General features: G+C 36.6%; 1 protein-coding gene across 12 annotated transcripts in view; it reads right to left on the reverse strand.

The window, feature by feature from the left end:
* The window catches only part of Slit2 (slit guidance ligand 2), a 337724-nt gene that overhangs the window by 113705 nt on the left and 198319 nt on the right, over nt 1-25700 (reverse strand). For 6 of the 12 annotated variants that reach the window (XM_087583727.1, XM_087583721.1, XM_087583726.1 and 3 more), the window contains 4 exons: nt 20295-20366; nt 15995-16066; nt 12957-13129; nt 10199-10337 (listed from right to left, as the gene is read on the reverse strand). In XM_087583727.1, the coding sequence (XP_087439853.1) occupies nt 10199-10337; nt 12957-13129; nt 15995-16066; nt 20295-20366 (456 nt within the window). 12 annotated transcript variants of the gene reach the window in all.

The following is a 25700-nucleotide window of genomic DNA, read 5'->3' on the forward strand; positions in this document are numbered from 1 at the left end:
TTTATTCTAGCTAAATCTGTAGTTTAACTTACTATAGTTCGAGCTGAACTCAAATTCATGGGACTACCAAGTGCTAAGATTGTAGGCATAAGCTACAACACTCACACAATTTTTAAAAATCATTTAATGCAAAATTAACTACACGCAAGTTAAACAAATCTAAATCTTGCAATGCTTCATGTAAAATATTTAAAAGATTGTTAAATAACTTGACTCAACATTGAATGAGTACTATTAAATGTAGTTAAAGTAAGCAAAATATTAGACGATGCTAATATAGACAGCATGCAAAAGGACAAACCACCTGAGAGTAAGAGAAGTGTCTGAACAGATCGGAGAAGCAAGAAATTTCAAATGGTCAGCATGTAAATACAGACTATAGACACCTGGCTTCACATTCCACATTATGTCTCCTTTCATTTTTGTCCTGTGTACAAATAACCCAGGAGAAGTACAATGAACTGACATAATCTTCCAGCACAAGAGTTCTCTGGACTAAGGAGAGCAGCATACTGACTACAATGTGCAATCCCTTTAAATACCTATCTCAGAAGTATGTCCAGAAATGTATTTTAATCCCAGCTGCAGTTCATTATTGGAAACCTTGAAGCCACACTCAGAAGACCTGTCCCAGGCTGAAAGATCTAATTCATTACAAGACTCCTCACAAAGCGTCTTCTAAATTGTCTAGAGCATCTGTAGAATGGCTGGAAAACACTAGACAGGACACCAAAATATGTAACACAACTGAAGAGAGGGAACTTTTATCACACGGTAGCCTTTCACACTGCACTGAAAAGTAGAATACCTAAAAAGATATCTAAGAAGTTACTTCTTAGCTGGAATATACCAAGAATAAATTTGATATTAATAATTCTTCAAGGAACAGAATCCTGCATCAACTAGCCTGAGACTTTGACCATCTTTGAAAATTAAGTTTGCAACAGGATTGCCCAAAGCAGCTGAGTGTTGAGAAGACTCCACACCAGCGTCGGGCTTTCTTTTACAGTGGATTTCACCTTACTTCTCAAATAAGTTTTTATGCACTATATTGGCATGCCTTTTGCTATAAAAATTCTATCTAGGAAGCTTTTCACAATATGTGCTCAAACCCTGATTCCCCAGATAGGGTTGGAAGCTCCAATATGGTGCGTTTTCCCATTATTACTAGGCTAAATATTGAGACAGTTTTGTCAGGACAGAGAGAGGTGACTCTTACTGTCAGGCTTGCAGCCTAAAGGGATAACTTGCCATCAATTATAATATACTAAACAATTTAGTGCTAGTCCACACAAAGTTCAGGTGATAGAATATGTAACCGGGGAGACAAAGACAGAGACAATGGTTTGTGCCTATTGGAATGATAATAACACATTGCCGGTGAAGATGTGGAACAAAGGGTAAACTCCTCCATTGTTACTGGGAGTGGAAACTTGTACAGCCACTGTGAAAATCAATATGACGGTTCCTCAGAAATCTGCAAATTGACCCAGCTATACTAATCCTGGCACTCCATCCTGCAAGATCAATTGCTCATCTATGTTCACTGACCTTTATTAATAATAGCCAGAAACTGGACACAATCTAGATGCCTCTCACCTGAAGAATGGATAAAGAAAATGTGATACATTTACACACTGGAGTTATTACTCAGTTAAAAAAAGGATGTCATGAAATTTGCAGATAAATGGATAGAACTAGAGAAAATCATCTTGAGTGAGATAACCCAAACCCCAAAATATACACATGGTATGTATTCACTTATAAGTGGACATTAGCTATTAAATAGATGAAAACCAAGGTACAGTTTGTAAGCCCAGAAAGATTAGTAAACATGTATGTTTGTGGGTGGGGGTGGCTCTCCCTGGGAAAGTAGAAATAAAATACATTCTTTGGGTGGACTGCAGCAGGAGAGGAACAAGTAGAATCAGGCAGAGATTGGGAGAATGGAGGGAGGGAGGGAGGGAGGGAGGGAGAGAGAGAGAGAGAGAGAGAGAGAGAGAGAGAGAGAGAGAGAGAGAGAGAGAGAGAGAGGAGATACTGCTAGAATTAAGAGGCATTTAGGGCTACCTTTGGGAGTGATATGGAAACCTGGTTCAGTAGAAACTTTCTGGCATCTGTGAACATGATCCCAGTGAAGATTCCTAGTAATGGAGATCAGAGAGCCTGAAGTGACTATCTTTTGTAGCCAGACACGGCTTCCAGAAGTGGGAATGGCATTATATTTGCCTGAGTTGTTGGCTGATGAACTCCCCTGGAGATCCCTAAACAAACCCTACTGATGCTAAGAGACAAAGTCACTCTTTGAAAATTGATGGCAGGGCCATATTGCTGAGGACAGAGTCTACTCAGCCCTTGAACACAGAAAAGTAGAACTGGTACCAGGCAGGAGCCTTTACCCTACCTTCTGGTCTTTTGGCATGAAGAGATGCTCTGAAGTCTATGGAAAGAGAAACTGAGATACTAACCCAGCCACAAAACTTCGACGATCTCTCCTGCCTGCACGATGTGCTGGTTAATGGTGGCATAGAACTGGTGGATATGGCCAACTCTTTAACTTGAGGCCCACTTAACAACAGTGAGCCCATCGCAGACACTGTTTAGATAACCAGAAACCAGAGATCTGGATACCCTAGAGACTTAGAGTAGAACCAAACATGACTGTCAAAACAGACTGACAAACATCAATGAAATGACTCCTAATGCTATTCTTCTATAACCATAGATTGCTGCTTTGTCCAGTTTTCATCAGGGAGCCTTCATCCAGCAGCAGATGCAAAGACCCACCTATAGACATTATATGGAGAGAGTCTAAGTTGAAGGTCTCTACTGGGTTCCTCCAGAGATCGGGAACCCCACCCAGAAGACAGGGATGAAAGACTGCAAGAATCAGGGGATGAAGGACAAAAGGAAACCATGGCCCACTGAACCAACTAAGCAGGAGTCACATAGGCTCATAGAGAATGAAGTGCCAAGCAGAGGGCCTGCATGTGTCCTCTGTGTATATGCTATGGTTGTTAGCTATTTTTGTGGGCCTACTAACAGTGGTAGTAGGTGGATCTCTGATTCTTTTGCCTGATCTTGAGACTTTTCCTCCTATTGGGTTGCCTTGTTCACTCTCAATAGGAGGGCTTTTGCCTCGCCTTATTCTATCTTGTTTTGTGCTGTTTGTCCTTCCTCTTTTGGAGGCTTCCTTTTTGTCTGAAAAGAAAATGGATGGCTACTGGGTCTGGGGCAGTGGCGAGCTTCTGGGGAATTACAAGAAGTGGAAGGAGAGGAAACTATGGTTCAGATGTATTGTATGAGACAAGAATTTATTTTAAATATATTTTAAAATTATAAAATAATATATATATTACATAATAAAATAACATTTGCTTTAATAAATATATTAAATCCCAGTTACTCAGAAAGCTGAGGCAAGAGGAGTAAATGTTTGAGGACATCCTGAACGAGAGAGTGAGAATTCTCTAAAACAAGATATGGTACAAAGCAAACAAAATTGAACAGAAAAGATGACATTAGCAGAGGTTATGGACCCAAACCAACATGAAAGAGGTTTCATTTCTACACATTCCCAAACCTGAAAACTCCCGTCCCTGCTTCTATGAGCTCTTTATCTGGAAATTTCTACTACGTCTGTTATTTTTTTCTCAGTATTTGCCACTTCCTCTTCCTGAGTGCCTACTTTCCTTTGTGACACTATCTTAACTAGCCGAAGTGTGCCTATCTCTCTTCCAGAGCTTTGTAAGAAGTAACAGTGAGCTTTACATTTGTAAGTTTAAAATTAAATCTATGTGAGCTGTTTCACGGTTAAATTTTTCTGGTAAGATTCCTTACTTTTCTCATTTTTTTCAGCTCTTTTTAAAAATAAGTCTCCCAAAATTAAATTGACAGTGTAAGGGATTAAATGCCTATGCCCCGCATTAGAGAAGAAATATGACTTCAAAGGAATGTGTCCGTGCATCATCTTTAAGGTGGTGAATTCACCCATCTCTCAAGCAGAGTAATTACAACCTGTTGCGTTTGTCATCAGAGAATGCAAGAAAGGGAGCTATAACAGAGAGGACTTCAAAGCAGTGTATGTTAAAAAAAGGAAATTTCACTGGTGAATTCTTTCAGCTTGTGTTAGCTTGTGTTATTAAACTCTTTATTAAATTAAATTTATTTATCTAAGCTTTTATGGATTTTATGCCCAAAAGAAATGTTGTCAAAGAAAGAAGGGCTGACTCCACCTTAGAGTTCTATTTATTAGTCTTGGTAAAAAAAAAATTCTCTCATTGATAAATCAGTAATAAGTACTTCATTGATTTCTGAATTGTGTACAGATTCACTTCCTATAGCTATATATCAACTATTTATCAAGTGCCTTGGTGTCCATTGTTACAGGCTACTCTTTGGTGGTCTAAATAGAACTTGTTCTTGTCTTTGTATAACTCATACTCAGAGAAAGGTGTTCAAAACTAGAAACACATATAGATGGTAAAGATTTTTCCCATTCTTCCTCTTTACTTGAGGGACGATGGTCTCTACAAAATAAAAATATTTTAGTTTCATGAGGTTCTATTTGCTAATGGAACTCTTAATGCCATAGTGACTGGAAGCTCTTAGCTGCTGAGAGAGGGAAAGACTGTTTTCTCTAAGACTGTAGCATCATGATCCAGTAGAACAATGTATATCCCAGAACATTTGCATAGTGCAGATTGATCTTGAGGGTTTTAAAAAATAGACACGCAAAGTTGGTGGGTGGAAAGTAGTGGATGAATCTGAGAAAAGTTGTAGGTAGGAAGGCGAATGTGATTAAAACATGTTTCAAACTCAAAAGTTCCAACTATCTAATAAGATAAAGCAAAATGAAATAAACTTATGAATTAAAATGTGATCAGTAGGCATAGTTAAAACTTATCCCCAGCCCATAAATGGAAACACAGATCATATGCCATGATAAAATCATTGTGTTATCAGGTTTCCTGAAAAGAGTGCCCCCCAACCCCTGCCATCCCCAGAGGCTTATCTGTACATGACCCTAAAGTATTGTTCCTCTCTTATTTAATTTAATAAAAAACATCATAAGTCAATGAAAAAATCAAATTATATGTTGTGTGTGCAAGCATTCTGCATGGAAGAGTTCAAATAGATGTTAATCTATTCCTACTTTTTCTTCTCCAAATGATGTTATTTTGACTTACTACAAGTCTCTTCTTTTATATCTCCACAAATAAATGTTGTGCAAAACATCAAAGCATGAATTTTTATTTGCAAAAAAAAATGCAGAACAAAGAGAATACTTTGTAACCTAGATCACAGGGAGGTTTGTCGTTTTTACAGAGAGCATAGATACTCCCTGTTTATTACAGTTATGAGCCTATTATAATAAACATGTATTACATTATTGAAATATCTCTACCTGAAATAAAGATATTGCACAGATAACTCATAATAAACATGGATTTAAGATATTTGACCAATGAGGGTTTTTAAAATTTTCAGTATTCTCTAAAAAATTAAAAAACAATGTTTTTGGCACTACTTCTATATTTTATCACTTACAGATATTTTTTATTTTCAAAAGATAAAAATGAGTCACTAAGCTATTACCTTGCACCTCTGAAAGCGTTCTGTTCCCACTGAATAACAATGCAATAATCAGAGAAATAAAATTTGCCTAGACCCTGACAAATGCCTTTATTCCTACTTATAAATTTAACTTATTGTACCATGATATGACAAACCATGTCTTCAGTATAGGCAAACCCAATGGGATGTATTATTTAGTATAACTTCCATGCTACTAAACTCCACCATTATGTGAAATCTATAGAGCATGCAAGGGAGCGACATAGTGCTAAAATGAAAAATAAAAAGGATTACCTAGAATAAACCACTTAAAGTGTCTCACACACTGTATTACTTTCGATATATTTTTGCTTCCTCCTCTAGGGCAGCTGTTTGTCCCTCTTTGCTACGAGTAGATATGACTGCATTCTTCCCATGTGCCATATTCCTTCTTTTTTTATTGGATATTTTGTTAATTAATTAATTTATGTATTTATTTTACAGTTTATTTTATGTATGTGAATACACTGTAGCTCTCTTCAGATACACCAGAAGAGGACGCTAGACCCCCATTACAAATGATGGTATGCCACCATGTAGTTGCTGGGAATTTAACTCAGGACCTCTGGAAGAGCAGTCAAGTGCTCTTAACAGCTGAGCCATCTCTCCAGCCCTATTTTATTTATTTACATTTCAAATGTTATCCTCTTTACTTGTTTCCCTTCTGCAATCCCCCTATGCCATCCTGCCTCCCCCTATCTCTATGAGGGTGTTTCCCCACTCACTCACTCCCTGCCTTGGCAGTCTCCTACACTTGGGCATCAAGCCTTCATAGGACCATAGGCCTCCCCTCCCATTGACACCAGATAATCCCATCCTCTGCTACATATGAAGTTGGAGCCATTGGTCCCTCCATGTGTACTCTTTGGTTGGTGGTTTAGTCCCCAGGACCTCTGGGGGTTCTGGTTGGTTGATATTGTGTTTTTCTTATGGGGTTGCAAACCCATTCAGCTCCTTCAGCCCTTTCCCTAACTTCTCTATTGGTGTCACCATGCCCAGTGAAATGGTTGGCTGCCAGCATCCACATCTGTATTTGTCAGGTTCTGGCATAGTCTCTCTGGAGACAACCATATAATTCTTGTTTTTTCACACACATGTTTTATTCAACTTTAATTTTTTCTCAAAACTATTGTTCTATTCTAATTTAATAATTATTGCATATTTCTTGTTTTTAAAATCAGTTTTTTAAAAAAATGATCACATATATATATATATATATATATATATATATACATGTATCTATGTACATGTGTGTGTGTGTGTGTGTGTGTGTTCTCCCTTAGAAAAACTCATTGTTCCTTTCCATTTTGAGTATTCCCATCCTTAACACTGATAATTGTCTTTTGTAATCCTGACTGACAAAATTGGGTCCTTCTGTAGGAATGGTTAAAATCCTGAACTGTGTCTAGACTTCACCTGGCTGGCTCACAGGCAGCAAAACCTGCCTGAGGAGATGTTTTGCCTGCAGGCTCTTTTCTTGCTTTCACTTTCCTAGCCTTCTCCTCAGGTTCTCCCATCTCTTTCCCTCTCCTCATTGGTTAATTGATGAATTGTTGGGTCAGTTACTTCAAAATCTTTGACTCTGGTAAATTAGGTTACTGCTTAAAAGTTATTAAAATCTGCATTATGTTTTTGCCCAAATTACTTTGCTATTGTCACTTCTTATTTGTGGCGATAGAATAAGTTTCTCTCCAACCTATTCACGACAACGGCATAATTTTTGCTGCTTTCTCTAGTAAATCCTTACCAATGCAAATCCCTACTAATAAAGAATTTCTATTGACACTCATCTGTGTCCATGTCCCCTTCTTATGTTATTCAATATTTTCTGCTCTTCTAACATCCCCCAAAGACACATGTAATAGATTCTTGGGATCTTCTGCCTTTGAAAGCCCATTTTGGATACAGCCCTAAGACTGTAAGATTCAATTCAAAACACCAGTGTCCAGATACATTCCAATAAAGTGTAAGATTTTTATAATATTGAGACACAGTGTGAAGTCTTCGTGAACCATTTTCCAGTGATCTTTTCTTTCATCCTCTATGCTATGATATATCATCTAAGCACCACGCCTATATAATCTGCACATCTTTGTTTTCGATGTTCACCATATTTTATTAACTCTGATTTCACTTTCCATTTACCTCCTCCCCACCAGGCCTAGCTCCTGTGTTATTTTTATACTTTGGATTCCATGTTTGAGCAATCATTTATGAAATGATTGCATTATTCTATGTTAGAATGATTGCTCCATTCTAAACTGACAACACTCTCCAATTCCCAAAACGATGACATCATAGGAGGGAAAGAATTTGATGAGGAACTCAGAGTCTGTAAATGACCAGTAATCCTGAGGTGTTAATCAAAATACACAACTCTACCTACGCACTGACTTTATGTTTGCCTCCCTTTTCTGCCCTCTGTAACACCTTCAGCTGTATGTGTTCAACTCATAACAATGGGCATTTGATTCCTCGTCTTATAGTTATTACACACTATACTAAATCACTAGTATTTAATGAAAATAGAATCAAATCTCTGGAAATTTAAAGTATTTTTATGTACTTTATATAAGTTTGTGTCTGAATAGGTCAATATACTGGTTTCAGTTTAAAAAACATGAACTGATGTCAGTAAAAATGTATATTCAGTCCTATTTATTCTAGCACTAGTCTTAATAGCTGAGTTATGCAATCAGCCAAGGTGTCTGTCAGCAAATGAATGAACAAAGAAAATGTGGTCTGCATGTAAACATAATGGAATTTTATTCATCTCTAAATGAGAGAAACATAATGCAGTTTTCTACAAAATGAATGTAACTGGAGATAACACATCAAATCAGTAAGCCGGACATAGACAAGCAAATATTGCCAGTTTTATGTTTTCTCTCCTTTGTGGGTCTTAACCTCCTTATAGAAACATAAAACCATAAAACCACACACACACACACACACACACACACACACACAGACACAGAAGGAAACTGAACTAGTGTGAATATGATCACAGTATATGATAAAATGTACATTTAAAAGAAATTGTCTTTATGAAACCCAATGCTATATATGAATATAAGTCAATAAAATGTTACCCTGGCACAGCCTTTTAAAGAGTAAGGATTACTGACTGTATGTCACTGTCTCTGCATTAAGTCTCTCCTCTTGTTATTTTAATACCAAATTCTAGAAGAGATTAAATAATTACTATGGCTTTCTTATCATAATCTACTTCAGACTATCTACTATGTTCTAATTAAGCTCAAAAGACTTCAATAATACCTAGCTTTATTGATAGATGGATAGTCCTTAATCACTATTTTTTAATGCCTCAAAATGAAAATATTATTCTGAAGTCCCACTCTCCTATCTCTAAAGCTTCCCACTCACTGCTACCTCTGCCATTTGCTCTTGATGTCCCTTCTTAAAAAATCTGACCTGACACTTCCAAAACCACGTCACATTGTTCTTGTAAGAGTCAGATTAGAAAAAGCTTCAAATACGTGGAAATGGGTAAGATAATATTACGCCAACTAAACAATTGAATAAGATACTATTCTGTGCATGCATTATGAATTGTTTTGCTTCTTCTGGTAAATCTCAATGGATTCTGGCGGTTCTGCAGAAGGTCCTGTCTCTTAGCCTAATATTTCAAAGACTCTATGAACCCATTCTATACCTGAAAGTTGTGAAGGCAGACTTTGTGAACATAGATTATCCTCATATAGGAAACTAAAGCACTTTATTATAGCAATTAGACAAATGTGTTGAATAAAGGCAGTTTTTGAAAATAATAGGTTTATTTTTTGCTTTTATGGAAAATTATTTCTACTTAGGCAAAAAAAATCTAAAGCTGATAACGGTGTTACTATCTAGAATTGGCTTATGAAATGGTAACACTGTGGTCTAGATAGAGATAACTGCTTCCTTAACGCCTCCTTAGTGCTTCCTGTGATGGTGACGTTCTGAATTGCATCTTACGTGAATTTCTTTGACATATGTGAATCTATGACTTAGATTTCCCAAGGACATTAACGTTCAATCCTATGAAATAAAGGAATGCGACGGCCTAGAGAATTTAGCTTTTGCTAGAGGTAGTAACTGAGACACATATCTAGCTAAATAATTGACACTTGCTACAGTCTGGCACATTCTGTACATGTGTGCTCCACCCATTAAAGCAGGGTCATGACACTTCAATTTAAGCCCTGGCGTTTGAAAAGGGAGCTCATGTGCTAGCAGTGTCTTTTACTACTGTTGGCCTCCTCTCTACTCCATTGCTGTAGTAGGACACCAACATCAGAAAACCCATAGAACCTATAGTCAGATGAGATGCATACACTGTCTCCAAAACAGCCTTTTAACCAACTGTCCTAAAATGTATTCCTTTTCATTCTACTTGTGATACCTCGGAACAATTTCAACTAAGTATTCAACTGAACAGAATAAAGGTCCCCTATGCTTCAGAAAAATCATTTGCCCAAGGCAACAGGGTTGCCTTTTCTCAACTCACATTTCCTAAGAGAATATCATGGGTTGATTAGTAAGGAGGTGGAAGGAGAATTAGAAGATGTAGGGCACATACATTTCTGTGATGGTCTCAGGCAGATTTGTGGGGATCTCAGTGAGACCTTTCCCTCGGCAGTCTACAATGTTGTTGCTACAGGTACAAGCAATCGGGCAGTGCAGCACACTGCAGGAGGGAGCCATGAATGACTGGTGACCTAAAGGAGAAAAAAGAGAGAGAAAGAAATCAATGGCAGTTAGAGTTCTCTCTGGAATTTCACAATCGAGAAACATGAGAAACATGCAAACTGCTCAGTTAGGGAAGCAGGAGACAAAGATCAAAAGCCTTGGACTTACTCATTAAGTAAGCGTCCAGAATATTTGTGGAATATATGTATTTATATGTTGAAATTCAATGCATTTTTCTCTTGATGTTTCATCAATTGCCATAAAAATTGTAAGACTTTCTTTTTTAACAATAATTATTTATTTTATATATAGCTATATACTGTAGCTGTCTTCAGACACACCAGAGGAGGGCATCAGATCTCATTACAGATAAAAGTAATCACCATGTGATTACTGGGAATTGAACTCAGGATCTCTGGATGGAGTTCCTAACCCTGAGCCATCTCTCCATCTCCAAATTGTAAGACTTTTTGAACTTGAAAAATATTAGTAAAACTAAATTCAGATTCAAGGCCTGAAGTCTAATTCCAAAAACAGTTGCTACTTCAGAATAATTTATATTATTTCTAATCAGATTAATGGAGCTTGTAGTATAATTTACTTTGTGTCTTAAAAAAATACAGAGGACTTCCATTTTGGTTGACATAGCCATTGACCAAATTAAGTTATCCTATGCCATCAAATGGAGGGGAAAACTATATAATAAAAGTTTGGTGTCTGGATAGACTCAAAATTGCTGCTTTCTTGGAAATTATTATAGTAATTTGTGGGATATCATTCTGTAATTGTTCATCCAAATGACTCTTTTCAGGGCCTACTCTGATAGATATTTCTGCTATAATCAGTCACCTGGACTTGTGTAATTTCCCTATTCAGTATATGAAAGCAAAAGAATCTGAAATCAGATTTCATGACCTCTCTAATGAAAACCAGACCATCATCAGCCAGGCTACATCAAACAGTCACCTGCTTATCCATGGTTTCTGGAGAAAATCACGAAAACCCTCTGGGATCTTCTGGAAAGGGTCCATCCCAATGGGAGACAAGTGCCAGGAAGAGACAACGGACTAGCCGCTAAACCCACCCCTCCACACAAGCTCTCAAATGACAACAATATTCTAAATCTATAAAAATGTGGGGAGGGACAAAACACACACACACAGAGTTAACTTGCCTTCTTCCTCATCTAGAAGGCAGCAAGGAAAAAGCAAAAAGAGAAAGACATTGGTTAGTAGAGAACTGTTAGCAATCAGACATACTGAGAACATTTGATAGTATTACAGGAAAATTCAAGCTAGATTTAAAAGCATGGGAAATGCAGATAAACACCCAAAGACAGCTCTAAATGTTGGAGTGTGAGCTAGTGATTTTCCTCAGTCATTTAAACATGTTAATTGCTTTGGATGCCGGGGATTCCTCCCTTGGTAAGCATGAGTGAGAACAGACCTCCATTTTAGACACCAGAATAAGGGGTTTATAAGTTACCTTATATAAAAGGGAATTTCATTTGGACATAACATACACAAATCAACCCTAAAATGCCAATTTTTTGATTACTTATAACAGAGAATATAAAAGATGTACAAATGTTTGATATATTATTGCATTACTTACAGACAAAAGACAAGAAGATGATGGTGAAGTTTGAGGACTGAACCTTTGTTTTACAAAAGTTTTGATCTGATCTGTGGTTGGTAGAGTGTGTGTGTGTGTGTGTGTGTGTGTGTGTGTGTGTGTGTGTAATCCATAAATATGAAAAGCCAATTATATAGTTATTTCAAACTTTGTGTGAGGCCTGGTGATGTAATAGAGTGGAAGAGATCTTGCCAAGACATATGAGGACCTGGGTTTGATCCCAACACCATGAAAAATGTATGTTTGATTATATTTTAAACAACTGTTCTGAAGGAGATCTAACCATATATTCATAAATATATAATCATATATGTGTATAAATTTGTGTATATATACACACATATATATGCATATACAGAGCATATATGGTGAGATCTTGAACTTGATGATTACCATTTTAGTCATATTTTAGTCTCCAAAATAGAGAGATTAATTGATATTTTTCATAGTTGTTTCAAGAGACTTGAAATGAGACAGCTATGTGAAATATTTAGATTAATACTATTTAGACATTCAAAACCAATTAAATATAAGTTACTGATAAATTTGGCTGGCAGATATTATGGTACTTAAGGTAGTTATATATTTAAATACAATTGAACCACTAGAAGTATATATCTAAAAAGGAGTTACCCCAACATTTTATAATTACAATTGAGTTATACTGAATTTTAGAGGAAATATCTGGGGATTATCTGTTCATTTTCATTAGCCAAAAAGTATATAATAATCATTGATAAAAGTGAAAATAACAATCCGCAAATATTGCTACAATCTAGGAATTTCTTATATGTCCATGGGTTAAAATGGAAATGTTTTCCGTACAAGGCATCAGTAATTGCCCAAGGTACACATATCGTAGAATCTATTGTTCTGAGTAGAGGGCGAAAAGAGGGTGTCCATGGGGATGAATAGTGATGTCTCACTGGAAAACAAATCTGAACCTTGGACATTTGAGTTCCTCACACCTGTTACCCAATAGTGTAAAAAAGAAATAAATGCTGTAACCTCACTGATCTTACCACTGCAGACAAACTCTCGTTTTTGAACCTCTGCTACATTATGGCCCCTCAGGTGGGATGGGCCCATACACTGAGTGTACAAGCCCACCCGTGGCCTTTGGCGAAGCCAGTCCGAGAGCCAGGCCAGGTGGCAGTCGCAGTATAGGTTGTTGGAGTGGAGTCGACTAAATGAGAAGAAGGAGTTCAAAGCAAGAAAATAGGAGACAGTTAATTCAAAATTTGTTATTAAACTATTTTTTTAATCAACTCAATACAGACACATCTCGGGGAATTGCTATGCAGTTTTTTTTTCCTCTGATAACTAAATTGATTTACAAACAGGAGTCAAATCCTTTAATGATTTAAGCAAAACAACAGCAGTAGAACCACGAAATTTTATTTTGTCTGTGTTAATTCAAAAGGGTAACAACAACAATACTACAGAAACCAAAAACCAAGACCAAAACAAACAACAAAAAAACAACAAAAACCCCAAACAAACAAACAAGCACTCAAGCAACACAAGGCGAATTATTCTGCAGCCTCAACAGAATGAGAGGCAGCTCAGAGCTGTGGACATGAAGGCAAGGAGGAGAGCATTTATAACAAACTTGTGGCCTGCAGGCCAAATACTAACAAAGGCCTACTATTATTAGTTTCTATAGCAATGGTTTACAAAGTCTTTACCATAGCATTATTTTGTTAAATAAGATAGAACAATAATTCCACATAAGACAGTGTTTTTAACATATCTCTTCTAATTTCTCCCCTCCCTCCCTCCCTCTTTCACTGCCCCACCCCTCCTTCTATGTCTCTGAGTCTATATCTGTCTCTCCAGCTCCCCTTCTCGGCCTCTCTGTCTCCCTTGCCCGTTTCTGTCTTTTTTTCTCTCTAATTTTCTTCGTAAAAGAATAAGCTGAATTTGGCTCTTAGGATCTAGCTCCAAAGTGCAAGGAGTAAAATTCTCAGGCATCAGAGCCTGGGAGGGAAGGGATTAAATATGTCTCCTTTAGGTTGCAAGAATCTTTGCGAGATCATGGATTTTTTCCAAATTGCAAAGAGTATGTCTCCATTAATAAAGTATCATGCAAATGCATCCAATAAATTAGGTAAATGACTTTAAACTGGCTTTTATGTTTGCTCAAACTAAAGAATGGGACATCTAATGCTATAAATCAAAGCATCATTCTTAGAATTGTCTATGACACAGGGAAACCATTTTAGCCCCTTTTAGCTGATGTGTTCAATTCTAACCCAATAATGATAATGGATAGTAAAACATAGACCTCAGACTAGAAAGATAATCAGAGTATAAAATGGAATTTCTAAGTACCAATAATGCCATAGAAAAATGAGCTAACCAAAGGGGAGGGGATCTAAAGTTAAGTGATGGCTTTCTTCTCCTTGAGTCATGAATAAGAACCAGGCTGTTTTGTATCAAAGTTATAAGGAATACTCTAAGGTCATATACTAGGTTTTGGGAAAACTGAGTGAGCAGCTCCCCAGTTTACTGAGATCTTGAAACACTGACAGTGGTAGCCTCTGGTTTCTGCTCCATAAGCCTTTTCCAGATATATAAGCACAGTATGAACAGGTCCACACCAAATAAGGAGTGAGGAAAAGACTCAGAGCACTTTAAAGTTTATTTGGAAGACAAGCTAACATATGGCTACCAGCCGATAAGGACACTAAAATGCAATAACAGATCGCTGCAGACTTTTGGTAGATTTATTGTCTTTGGGGATTAAAAATCATGATTATTTCTTTTCACATGCATTACATAAAGTTAATATAAAAACCGATTTTATCAAATATGGTTTATATAAATAAGGCTGTAATTAGTCTCATTCTCAGGGAAGTAGAATTTAGTTATTAAATTGGTATTATCAAGATGTTAAAATACTTATAATTCAAGGTCCTATTCTTCTTTTTCCTAGGGCAAGGTCTCACTGTGCATCCCTGGTTAGCTTGGAACTCACTATGGACTTGACACTGGACTTCAACTTGTACTGTACCGGCTGCTGCTACCTGGGCATTGGATTAAAGGTCTGTGCCATCACACACAGCTCAGTGTGGACTTATTTAAGAAATAAGATGAGTGTTTTCAATTCAAAGCTATTTGGTTTCCCATTTATTCATGTATTTTATTTATTTTTATAGGGAGATCTCATGCAATCCACTGTGCTTTGATCTCACTACATAGCAGAGGTCAGCCCTGAACACCCAAACTTCCTAGCTCGTCGCTCAGATGATGGGACGTCATCTCAGCACACCCATGCCAGCCTTGGAAATGTGCTATTTAAAATGAGAAGTGTTTTGAAAAAAATAATCAGTTGGACTTAACTGATTAAAAAATTACATTTTCCCACACCAAGCCCAGGTCTTAGATTTTATTCCCTTGCTTTCAGTAATAACTTCTTAGGTTTCAGTGACTTTGAAACCTAGTTCATCAGAGATACATGTTTTAAAATACTAAATTTAGATATCTGCATATTAGGATTTAATGATCATTTTTTCCTAGAGAGAGAAAAATAGCTGTAGCTCAGACATTATTTCACCAAAATATCTTAATGACTGTGCATAACCCTGGAAAGATATTTTTAAATATAAATGCTGACACAGCTTAAATTATGCAAGCACCAGCGGGTGATGCCCTGACTTTACATTACGGAGAACACTGGAGCGCAATTTAGCTGTATTAGGTCTGGTTCTAATACAGTAATAAAATCATAAAGATTTCCCATTTATCATTTCTGACAGCCAATCAAGGAGTCTTCTACTTCTTAATGAAATGTGACCTCTGCAATAGCTCAAAGTAAATGTTTTATTTTACTCCAAACTTTCTGCAATGCGTATCATTTATGAGGAAGCTTTTGAGTTTTCAGAGTAATAGTGCATTTGCTAAAATCGCATCCTTTGACTTCTCAAGTTGCGCTTTCCTTGCCTATGCGGTAATAAACTAGTGATCCTATGTTCTACTCATTAGACATCGTACTGAGGAAACATCTGTAATTAATGAAACCCATCATGTGATCATTTTGACTACTTACAATGTCCTAAGTTTAGGCATATGGTTGAAACTTGCCACTGAAAGTCTAGTAATATTGTTATTGTTCAGAGTGCTGTAGAATAAAAAAAAAGTTGGAAAAGTTTTAGTTAGATACAGGAAGTAAGTGATCATTTCATATTAACAATAAAAACTTCTCATGACTACATTTAAGCAAACAACTAACTTCCGGGTAGAGATAATATAGAGAATTCGCTGTTTTAGAGAAGAGGTGTTGACTAACTTCCATAGTTCAGCACATCACTATGCATTCAGTTTTATTTAACACTTGTCATACGTGTACAACTATACGGTACTACAGCCTGCAAGCCTGCTTACCACAGCAGAGACAGTGAGAAAACTGCACGTTACACATCTTTGTTTAATTAGTGTTGATGGAATTTTATACTGATGGACACTTCAGGTCCATACTTGCAACACATAGTCGTTACTACAGAGGACAACTTAATCAGACTTTTTGGTGGACAATGGCTACTCCAGATGTTTGGCTGTAAGACCATGCACCTATATTTGGCTTTTTCATTATTTGAGGACGAAGGGGCTTGCTCTGGCATCATATAAAAACTTTGATGTCATCTGTTTTAGTTGCAGCACGCCATGCTGTACTTTGTGTATTTCTTTTGGGTCACAATCTTAGTCATCATATCTTGAGAAAGAGCCAGGAAAATAGGTAGTCAAAGGAGTTTTTGTACAAAAGTATAGTTTTGCCCGTTTCAGATTGCTCCTTCTTTCCCTTAATATAAGTAATGTCAATTCAATTATTTATTTTTTATTATTTTGAAGATGGAAAGAGTTAACTGAATGTGAATCCCGTTGAGGATCCCTTCAAACCTCGGGATATATTGTGGCATTTGACAAGTAGTTCATGCTGCTTGGGCATAGGAATGCTAAATTTTGTACAACACAAGGCAAGATTCAATGCTTTATAGATGCCCATAAATTTTGTATCCTTGTACATGACTTTAGTTCATGACGTTAGTTATTCTAGTTGTAAATACATTTCAAAATGTCAGTGGTTTAGGTCTTCAGATGATGTGACCAACTTTACTGAGAAGTCAATTCCTGATCCCCAGAAAAATACCCCCTGTCTGGAGTCAATCACAACCATTGACAGTTTGCATAGAGAGGGATTGCAAATGTACATCGTCTACTTCAAATACAGTTGAATCACAAAGTAAAATAGGTGAATTAATTACTAGTATTTTTATATATAGGAAGAAGATTGATATAAAAATTTCCACTTCAAGGTTCCCAAGAAAGTCGGCTTGCTTGGCCATTTTCCATAGTACCAGGGCAACAAACAACTGACCATTAGGTGTGTCAACAGAGCATATACAATTTCTAGGTTATTAAAGAACTCGCTGTCCTCCATTGTCAGTCTCCATTTTTTCAAGAGCTAGAGGTTTTGTAAAACATGTTATATTAAAACATGGCTTGACCATGGCAGTAAGAGGAAACAATAGGCGTTTCAAAGAAAAAGAAGAACACACTCAAGTGTGCTTGCAGAGCACAACTGGGAATGTGTGGTATCTTTTGGTCTTTTTTTCTGGCCCATTCCATCTAGTCATTTCATTTATGCTACTTGTGTGATCTCTGCAGACTGCTCAGCTTAAAGGTCAGTGCAAACACCCCAAGAGGATCAAATGCCATCCACCTGGACCGCCTCTGTACCTCGTTTGCATGGGCAGAAACCTGAGTATTCTGACAATCCCCACTCAAAGGACTTTCTGCTTTCCTAGCTCACTCCTGCCCTCCCCAGCTAAACTAGACTAGTATCACTTTCACATGACCCCAGACTATTTCAAGAAAAAACTTCTCTTTCACCCTTACCCACACTAAGTATCTTTTGTCTAATTCGTCTCTGCAGTTGTTTCAGTTTCAAATGCGTCTTGATTTCAACTGACATCTCCTCCTACTCTCAAAGTTTAAGTTTACTCAACATAACTGAAATCTTTGAGGATACGAGGCATGATGGAATTTGATTTGGGGAGATGTTTTATGATTATGTTCTTCGTATACGTCAATTTATTTTTTCAACTTCAAAGTTTGCTCTTTGTTATGGAGATATATTTAATAGAAAAAGGTGTCTTGATGCCAATATTTGAAAGGTTACCTTTGAAATGATGAAGTATACGGTAGGGCTTTGATGATGATTTTGTTACTCGTGTTTCTTAGTGCCAAGCAAGAGCAGGACTTGGCAGAGAGTCTGGTACCTAATGGACATGACTCACTATGCTTCTATTTAATTACATTATGCCTATATTGAAGGCAGGAGAAAAATCTGTAAAACTAGCAATTTCATTGCATTTCTGTGTCCAATGTCCAAATAAGAAAAAGGAAGTTCTTATGGATACATTAGGTTTTCAATGGTTTGGAGACTTTCTCTTCATTGTAAGGAAATATGTAGCTAGTTTTAAATTCTATAACCAGAATTCCATAGGGACAGAGCTTACTATGGGGCGATGAACTGACTGCTCGCATCTGCTGTGAGTTTTCCCCTGGCATTCCAGACTTTATTAACTATCTAAAAATCCTCATGCAGACTTTTATCAGTGATCAGCATGATTACAACATATTCTCTTGTTTGGCCTCAATATTGTCAGACAATCAAATGTGCTCATGGAATAAAAATTAAACTCAAATTAAAATTCTGGGAATCTGGAGTCCCAGATGAAGGCCAAGTTGCTATTCTGCCATTTTTCGCACGAGGTCAGAAGGTAAGATCCTATAGGCTCAGAGCTCTGGAACCCTCTTCCAGGAAGATTGCCTAGTACAGGTCTACTTGGCACCTCCATCTTCTCAAAGTTTTATGCCATTTTCCTTTATCAGCCGTGTTTTGGAAAAATTGTTTGAATGGATTAAATATAATATCTTTAACATGTACATAACAAGATTATGTTCATGACATCGCTTTACAGTAAACCATTCGGATATTTTTAAAAGACACCACATTTTCTTGTACTGTAAAATTTTAATTGTTTTCATCTTCAAACAGGCTCTAATCATTATGTATCTCTTTAAGATGAAATTAGGAGTCTCATCCTAATGTTTTAGATTTTATTTAACATGTTGCACAGTAACGTTTCTTGCAAATGTCAATATTAGAAATTCTACTAAGAGGAAAATAACAACATGCAAAGTGACTGTCATTCTAAAATAATACACATTCTCTATATATGTCAAATGTTTTTATGTGTGGTGCTGACACTTGCTCTTACTGTGCACTCTCTCATTTCGCCCAACCCCGCCCCTATACACAACAGCACAGTTGCTTGTACACAGGTTAAAAAGTGACTTAAAACTATAGAGCGTGTAAGCACTTTGTCTGTCTTTCCAAAAGAAAAAGAAGTTTGTTTTCAATAGCAACAAAGAGGACTGTCATATACAGAACATTAGACACACTTGTGATTAATTTTTATCAACTCTCTAAAGTACCTCCGATCAGGGGGTAGGTAGAAACTCTACCTTACTTTGCAATACAAATAATGATCACATAAAATATTATTAAAAGAAATTATCTTCATTGAAAGATTGTTCACCTTCATAATACTTTTTTAAAGGTTCAAAAAAATCCCCAATTAACCATACCACCCGATTTTTTATGGGGGGTGGCCTTGATAATTTCTGTACAACTTTTCACAAATTGATTCCAAACCACTTCACAGTTAGCATGATACCAGATTTCTGACTATAGGTGAGACTAAAGCACCGAGAAATCTCTTTTCCTCAAGGAGAATAGAAGTGAGGGCTCTGAAATAGATCTCCTTGTGGTTCATTTAATTTAAAAACTCAATTTCAAAATAAACAAATGAAAATGAGTTGATTTACGTCATCATGAGAAATTTCATGATTAAATAAAAACGTATTTCCATATTAACCACAAACTGCATTAGTAAATAAGGGGGTGATTTTTTATGTATATCTTTATTTTAAATTGGATATTTGATTTATTTACATTTCAAATGCTAGCCCCTTTTAGAAATTTGGGAACTTCGGAAAGAACTGTCAATTAGGAAGATATTCTATTAAAACAAAACCAAAACAAAACAAAACACAGATCTTTCGATCGTTTTTAAATCCAAATATCCACACAGAAATATATACATGGCTTTGCCCACACACATCTTCACTCCTCTGCATATTCACAAGTTTTTATACTAAGTAGTTTCCTGTTAGGAGAACATTTTGACATGGAACTATTAGACAGTAGCTAAGTCATCCCATTGCTACTCTCTAGAAACAAGGCTCCCAGGAAGAGAGGGGCAGAAAGAAGCAATACTCACAGCACTTCCAGATCTCGCAGAGCTCGGAATGCCCCATCTTCAATGCAGCTGATCTGGTTGTAATCCAACTGCCTGTTAAACGGATTAAAAGACCCCATGTCACAGAAGGGAAAGGAAGCAGGGTGCAGGAGACCTGAGGACTTCTGAAGGGGCACTGATGTCCTGACCACACTTCCTGAAATGCTCCCTCACACACACTCCTCTGCTTAAGAATGTCACAAGCCATTCTGCCCTCTCTGTGCAGCTACCGAGATCTCTTTTTGTTCCGAACTGTCTGTGCAAGCAGCAGCTCTTGGAAAGCTCCAGTAAATAATAACTGCACCTTATATTAAATGCCATAGGAATGCAATTTCATTACATCAAGAAAAGCTATCCATTAAGAGCTCTCAGCGTCATCTTGCTGAAACAATTTCATTAAGGTAAAGGGCTGTAAATCACTTAATGTCACATGCACCCCCTCAGTGACCTAACTGAATCCATTTATCAGAGAAGCCCAGCTGCATGTTAATTTCACTATCCTTGGCAAGAGGAGTAAGCCTACTTTCAGGTTTTCATCTTCTAAAGGCAGTTTTCCCAACAGACTCCCAGCTGAAAGCAAGAAGTGCACCCCCACCCCCGCCCAACCAAGACCACACATTGCAAGCTGGAAGTCGTCATGTGTGCCTCATCACTACTTTCTAAATGTCCGTTTACTACTACACGCAAATTCCCTGCAGTGTCTGTCTATAAGTTTTGGAGTTAAGAAACTTTCAGAATGTGATTCTCGAAGAAAATAACTTATTCAATATTAGGAAACGAATTCATTAAAACTTAAATGAAAATTTGATGCCAATTTTGGCCCCAAATAACAATGAAAAAAAATCAAGTGTATTTTATTGCAACAGCATGTAGAGTGTGAATGTAATTTTACCTGTTATGTAAGGCCATTGAATTGAATTCATACAAATAATTTTTCATCAGTGCTTTCAATACTGAACACAAATGTTCAGTGGAAGAAGGAATACAACTGATGTTTCAAAGTTGGTTGTGGGCTTTTTTTCCCTGATGATTGTGTTTGAAATTAAAACTCTTACTGTTCATGGTAAAAAAAAATTACTTTTTATTTAGGGAAGAATGAGGTGTGGGACTAAGAGGAATGGACAAAGGAGAAACTGGTATTCATGTCTGAGAAAAGAGTCTACATTCAATAATTTATAAACTTAATTTACTATCTTGAAATAAAGAAATAAGTATTATACACACTCAACTCCTATTTCCAAAAAGCAGTTTGGACACTGGTACCTCGGTGCTTAGAGAAATTACTGTTCCAGTAGAGAAAACATATTTTAATGCTTCACTTGAGACGGAAGTGACATGCTAGCCCTCTGTGATGGATATGGGAATGTGCACATACATGTGTGAGATTATAATTGTCATAGAAATGTATCTGTCCTTGTTTCAAATCCGGAACTCACCATGAGGCCTAATTCACTTTGGGGACGGCTCTTACAAAACTGCGTGAAGATTTTGTGAAACAGCTGGTTCTCTGATGCGGCTGCTGAATGGGGGTACGGAGATTTCATCTGGCGACTTTCAGAGAGGTCCCTTTAGATTACTGATTTAGAAATTACATATGTAGGGAATACTTCCTGAATGCCACATCTCATTTTAAACAAGCCTCCAAGGGACATCAACGTATACAATACTACCTTGATGCTACATATATAATACAATATAGAACAATATAAAAGCATGCCCATCCTGGGAGTGATACACTTTTGCTGAATTTATAAATCTAGGCTTTCCCTCAATACCAGTCAGGACTCTCACTACTATAATACTTAAAAGCTTTTCCCGTTTATTAGGAAGTAATGCAAAAGTATAATTTCATTTTCCAGGAAGACGTTTAAATCCTCATGATATAATATGGCTGCGGTGGTTCCAAGAAAACACTTAGATTCTTGAGCACTTTTGATTTTTAAAGATTAAATTCATTTAACAATTAAGTTAATAGCCTTTTTATTTCAAAGTGCTAAATATATATCCACACTACCATTCTCTAACCTCTTGAACAATTTATCAAAGCCATTTAAATTAGTACAGTGGCATGAAGTGTTACCCTTGACATGCTACAAAAGAGAAATTGTTTCCAGACAAATTGGCAAAATCTTTTAATGCTATCAAATTTGCCTAATGCAGTCTCCAGGTTAATCTGTAAAAGGGTGAGCTGTATGTTTGCCCATATCTTTTTATCCTTAGCTGTCAATGTATAAATCAGCGCTGACACAGCTTCTTTTAAATCATGCATACAATGCGCCAAGGGGAATCTGGAGCATGCCAGAAAGCACTCAGGCGAATCCTGTTCTACAAGGACTGAAAGACCCATCACTTTCCTTATGCTAGAATCTGCACCATTGCTGGAAACTTTGAACTCCTTTTTCTTATCATGTGTGGTTACACGTTTCTCTTGACAGTATACACATATCTCCTACGGTTAAGACATTAGGAGTGCTTTAGATTCCTAGCATATATTTTTCTTAAACTTTTTATGAATGGTGCCAAGTCTCAGATCACATATTTGCCATGGATGAATACACTTCCTGGAGTTATGAGAAAGAAAAGATAAACAAAAGCAAATGAGGGAATAATTTGTCCAACAATTGTGAATTTTGTTACATTCAACAGAGGCTTCAGAAACCCTGGTTTCTGACTACTCATGAGGAAACCTTTGTGCAGAACTGCATTTGTCTAGAGGGCTCAAAACAATGAATCAAAACTGTGCAAAATCATAATTTATTTTAGGGTTCCCGGACTCCTTTCCTGCACCATGGTTCTCTCACTCCACTCATATGCCTTTCGGGTTCCCTTCAAGCCTTGGGTGCTTGTTCATTCGGTAAGCAAGAAGAGGGTCTGCTCTTGACCTTCGGAAAGCTTGACTTCCTCCAGATTTGATTTCAGATTGCAACACAGAATTGTTATTGGTTAAGAAATCCAGTTTCAATTAATAATTCAGCAAAAAAATTTAGTCTTTAAAGAGCTCAAATGAGAAAGAAGAACATTAGGGAGAGTAGGCAAGATTGTCTGATGCTCTCATTGTACATGAGCTACTTTCTCACACGGGGAGATGTTTATATTGATTTGAAGAAAGAACGCTTCTGTGCTTACGTTTTCTTTGACCTTCAGTCAACCTGAATTATCATGGGCTTTTGTGTTTTCTCTTTAGTTTCCATTTTAAGTCCTTCCCTTTGCATGTGTTCAATGTGAAATCTCCTGTCCTGCTCCCATGCCACTCTCCTAATGCGTGGGTTACTCTCCTAATGCGTAGGTTACTCTCCTAATGCGTGGGTTGTGTTTTTAAGCACTACATGACTGCATGCAAATAGAGTGGTTGTAGAGAATCATCTTCTTCATCTTCATCTTGTTAAGCATCAATTCTGATGATTCCCTTTTCAGTGGTGGACAAAGGTCCACTAATTCCCGGGAAACCCCAGGCTTCCCGTTTGATGGTTCCTAAATCTGGAGGTTGTGGTCGCAGACAACGCCATTTAACAGTAGGCTCGGACCCTGAGCAATGCATTCTGTGACTCGCACAGAATTAGGAAGCTGATTTGGTTTTATTTCACAGTAAACAGCTGGTGAGTATAATTAGTGGAAATAATATATCATCTTTGAAATATTAAGTCTAAAGTATCTATAATAAGTAAAAAAATTAAACATATAATATAGTTAGAAATGCTGTATTATTATTAAAGTTTTCTTGAAGTATATCCAATTTCCTTCCTTTAAAATTTAGCTACCATACTGAATTTTAATATAATTTATACATTTTACTTCAGTGTTAAATTTAGATGATTGTATCTCTATGCATAGCCAATATGTACATTTGTATAGCATCCAAGTAATAATGTTCAATCAGTAATTAGCTTTCTTTCCTAACAATTAGAATATATAAAATAGTTACCTGTGAAATACTACAGAACATAAAATTTATAATAAAAATAATGTGTGGTCTAGGAAAGAACATCCAATTTCTCAATGAAGTAATTATGAAAATGCCCAAATTTTGTTGTATTTTTCGCATTTCAGGAGCTAGAAGTGGTGTGTCATTTATATTGCAATTATAACATAAAAGACTCTAAAATTTTAAAGATTTTACAACACATCAAAGTGGCTAGATGGTATGTAATCATGAAACATGTTTTTCTTTAAAAAAAAAAAAAGAATCACCAAGGAAGAAAAGAGATTAAAGTCTCTTACTATGAGTATAGTATTTTTCTGTAAGTGTAAAATTCAAAATTCAAGTGCATATAAGTTCCTAAATATAAAAATTCATGACAATCATTATTTAAACCACATTTTATAATTTAAATAATAATATATAAAACATGGAAATAGCACAATTTGGACTATATTAATGCATATCCTGAATATTAATTTCAATAACCACGTGACTTCTCTCAGAACAGAAGCTCACCGTCAGGAACCTGGTACTGGGGCACTAGATGAAAGGTAAAAATCTGTTCTAAAAGACGTGGAATTTTGCACAATTTGATATTTAGTATTTTACAATCTTTTAGGCAATGCTTTGTGAATCTTAGTAACAGTAACCTCAAATTTATTAGTCTACAATATATATAAACATATATGCATTTGCTATTTGAATGGAGAAAAAGAAACCATTAGCCAGATTAAAAGAAGAATTTTGTAACAGACAATGGGGAGGAGACAACTAGAATGACATTTGAGTCCTGGCATTCTTAGGAAAATTAACCAAGCTGTTTGAAACTAAGACTGATTATAATAAACGCATTTATTGACCACACAGTATATGCTATATGCTGACTGTATACAATCTCATTACACATCTTAGTAATGTGAGAAGGCCCAAATTGCTGGCACCTCAATCTCATAGATGGAATAATAAGACTCAAAAAGTCTGAGAACTTCTACGTCGCAAGCAACAAATACTGTGTTTAGCTTTGATTGGAATTGAGATCCATATATTTCACAAAGCTTCCAAGAGGCTAAAGGAAGCAAATTCACAGTGCTTTTCTGCTTCAAGTGGGGTTTTAGAGAAATAGATGGCCAAGATTCAAGGAAGTAATGTATTTCAGAAAAGGCAGTAATTCCTCTAGGTAGAGGGACTTAAAGGAGTGTAGGGAAAAAAAAAATATATATATATATATATATACACATATGATGTTCTAAGATGTGGCTCAGGGTAGAATGTTTGCCTAGGATGCATTAAGCCCTGGATTCAACATTCAACTTCCAGCACTGTATCATATCAAAGTGGTCATATCTTTTTCTCCCCTCAAATGGCTAGAGTTTTATAGATGAAAGAACAGCTCCATTGGAAAAAATTGTGAGAACAAGCACTATAAGGTTACAGGAATGTTTTCAGGACCAGAGATATTTGGGGTGGAG

This window comes from Rattus norvegicus, chromosome 14, assembly GCF_021556685.1.
Source record: "Rattus norvegicus strain SHRSP/BbbUtx chromosome 14, alternate assembly SHRSP_T2T, whole genome shotgun sequence".
In the NCBI taxonomy this organism is placed as follows: Eukaryota; Metazoa; Chordata; class Mammalia; order Rodentia; family Muridae; genus Rattus; species Rattus norvegicus.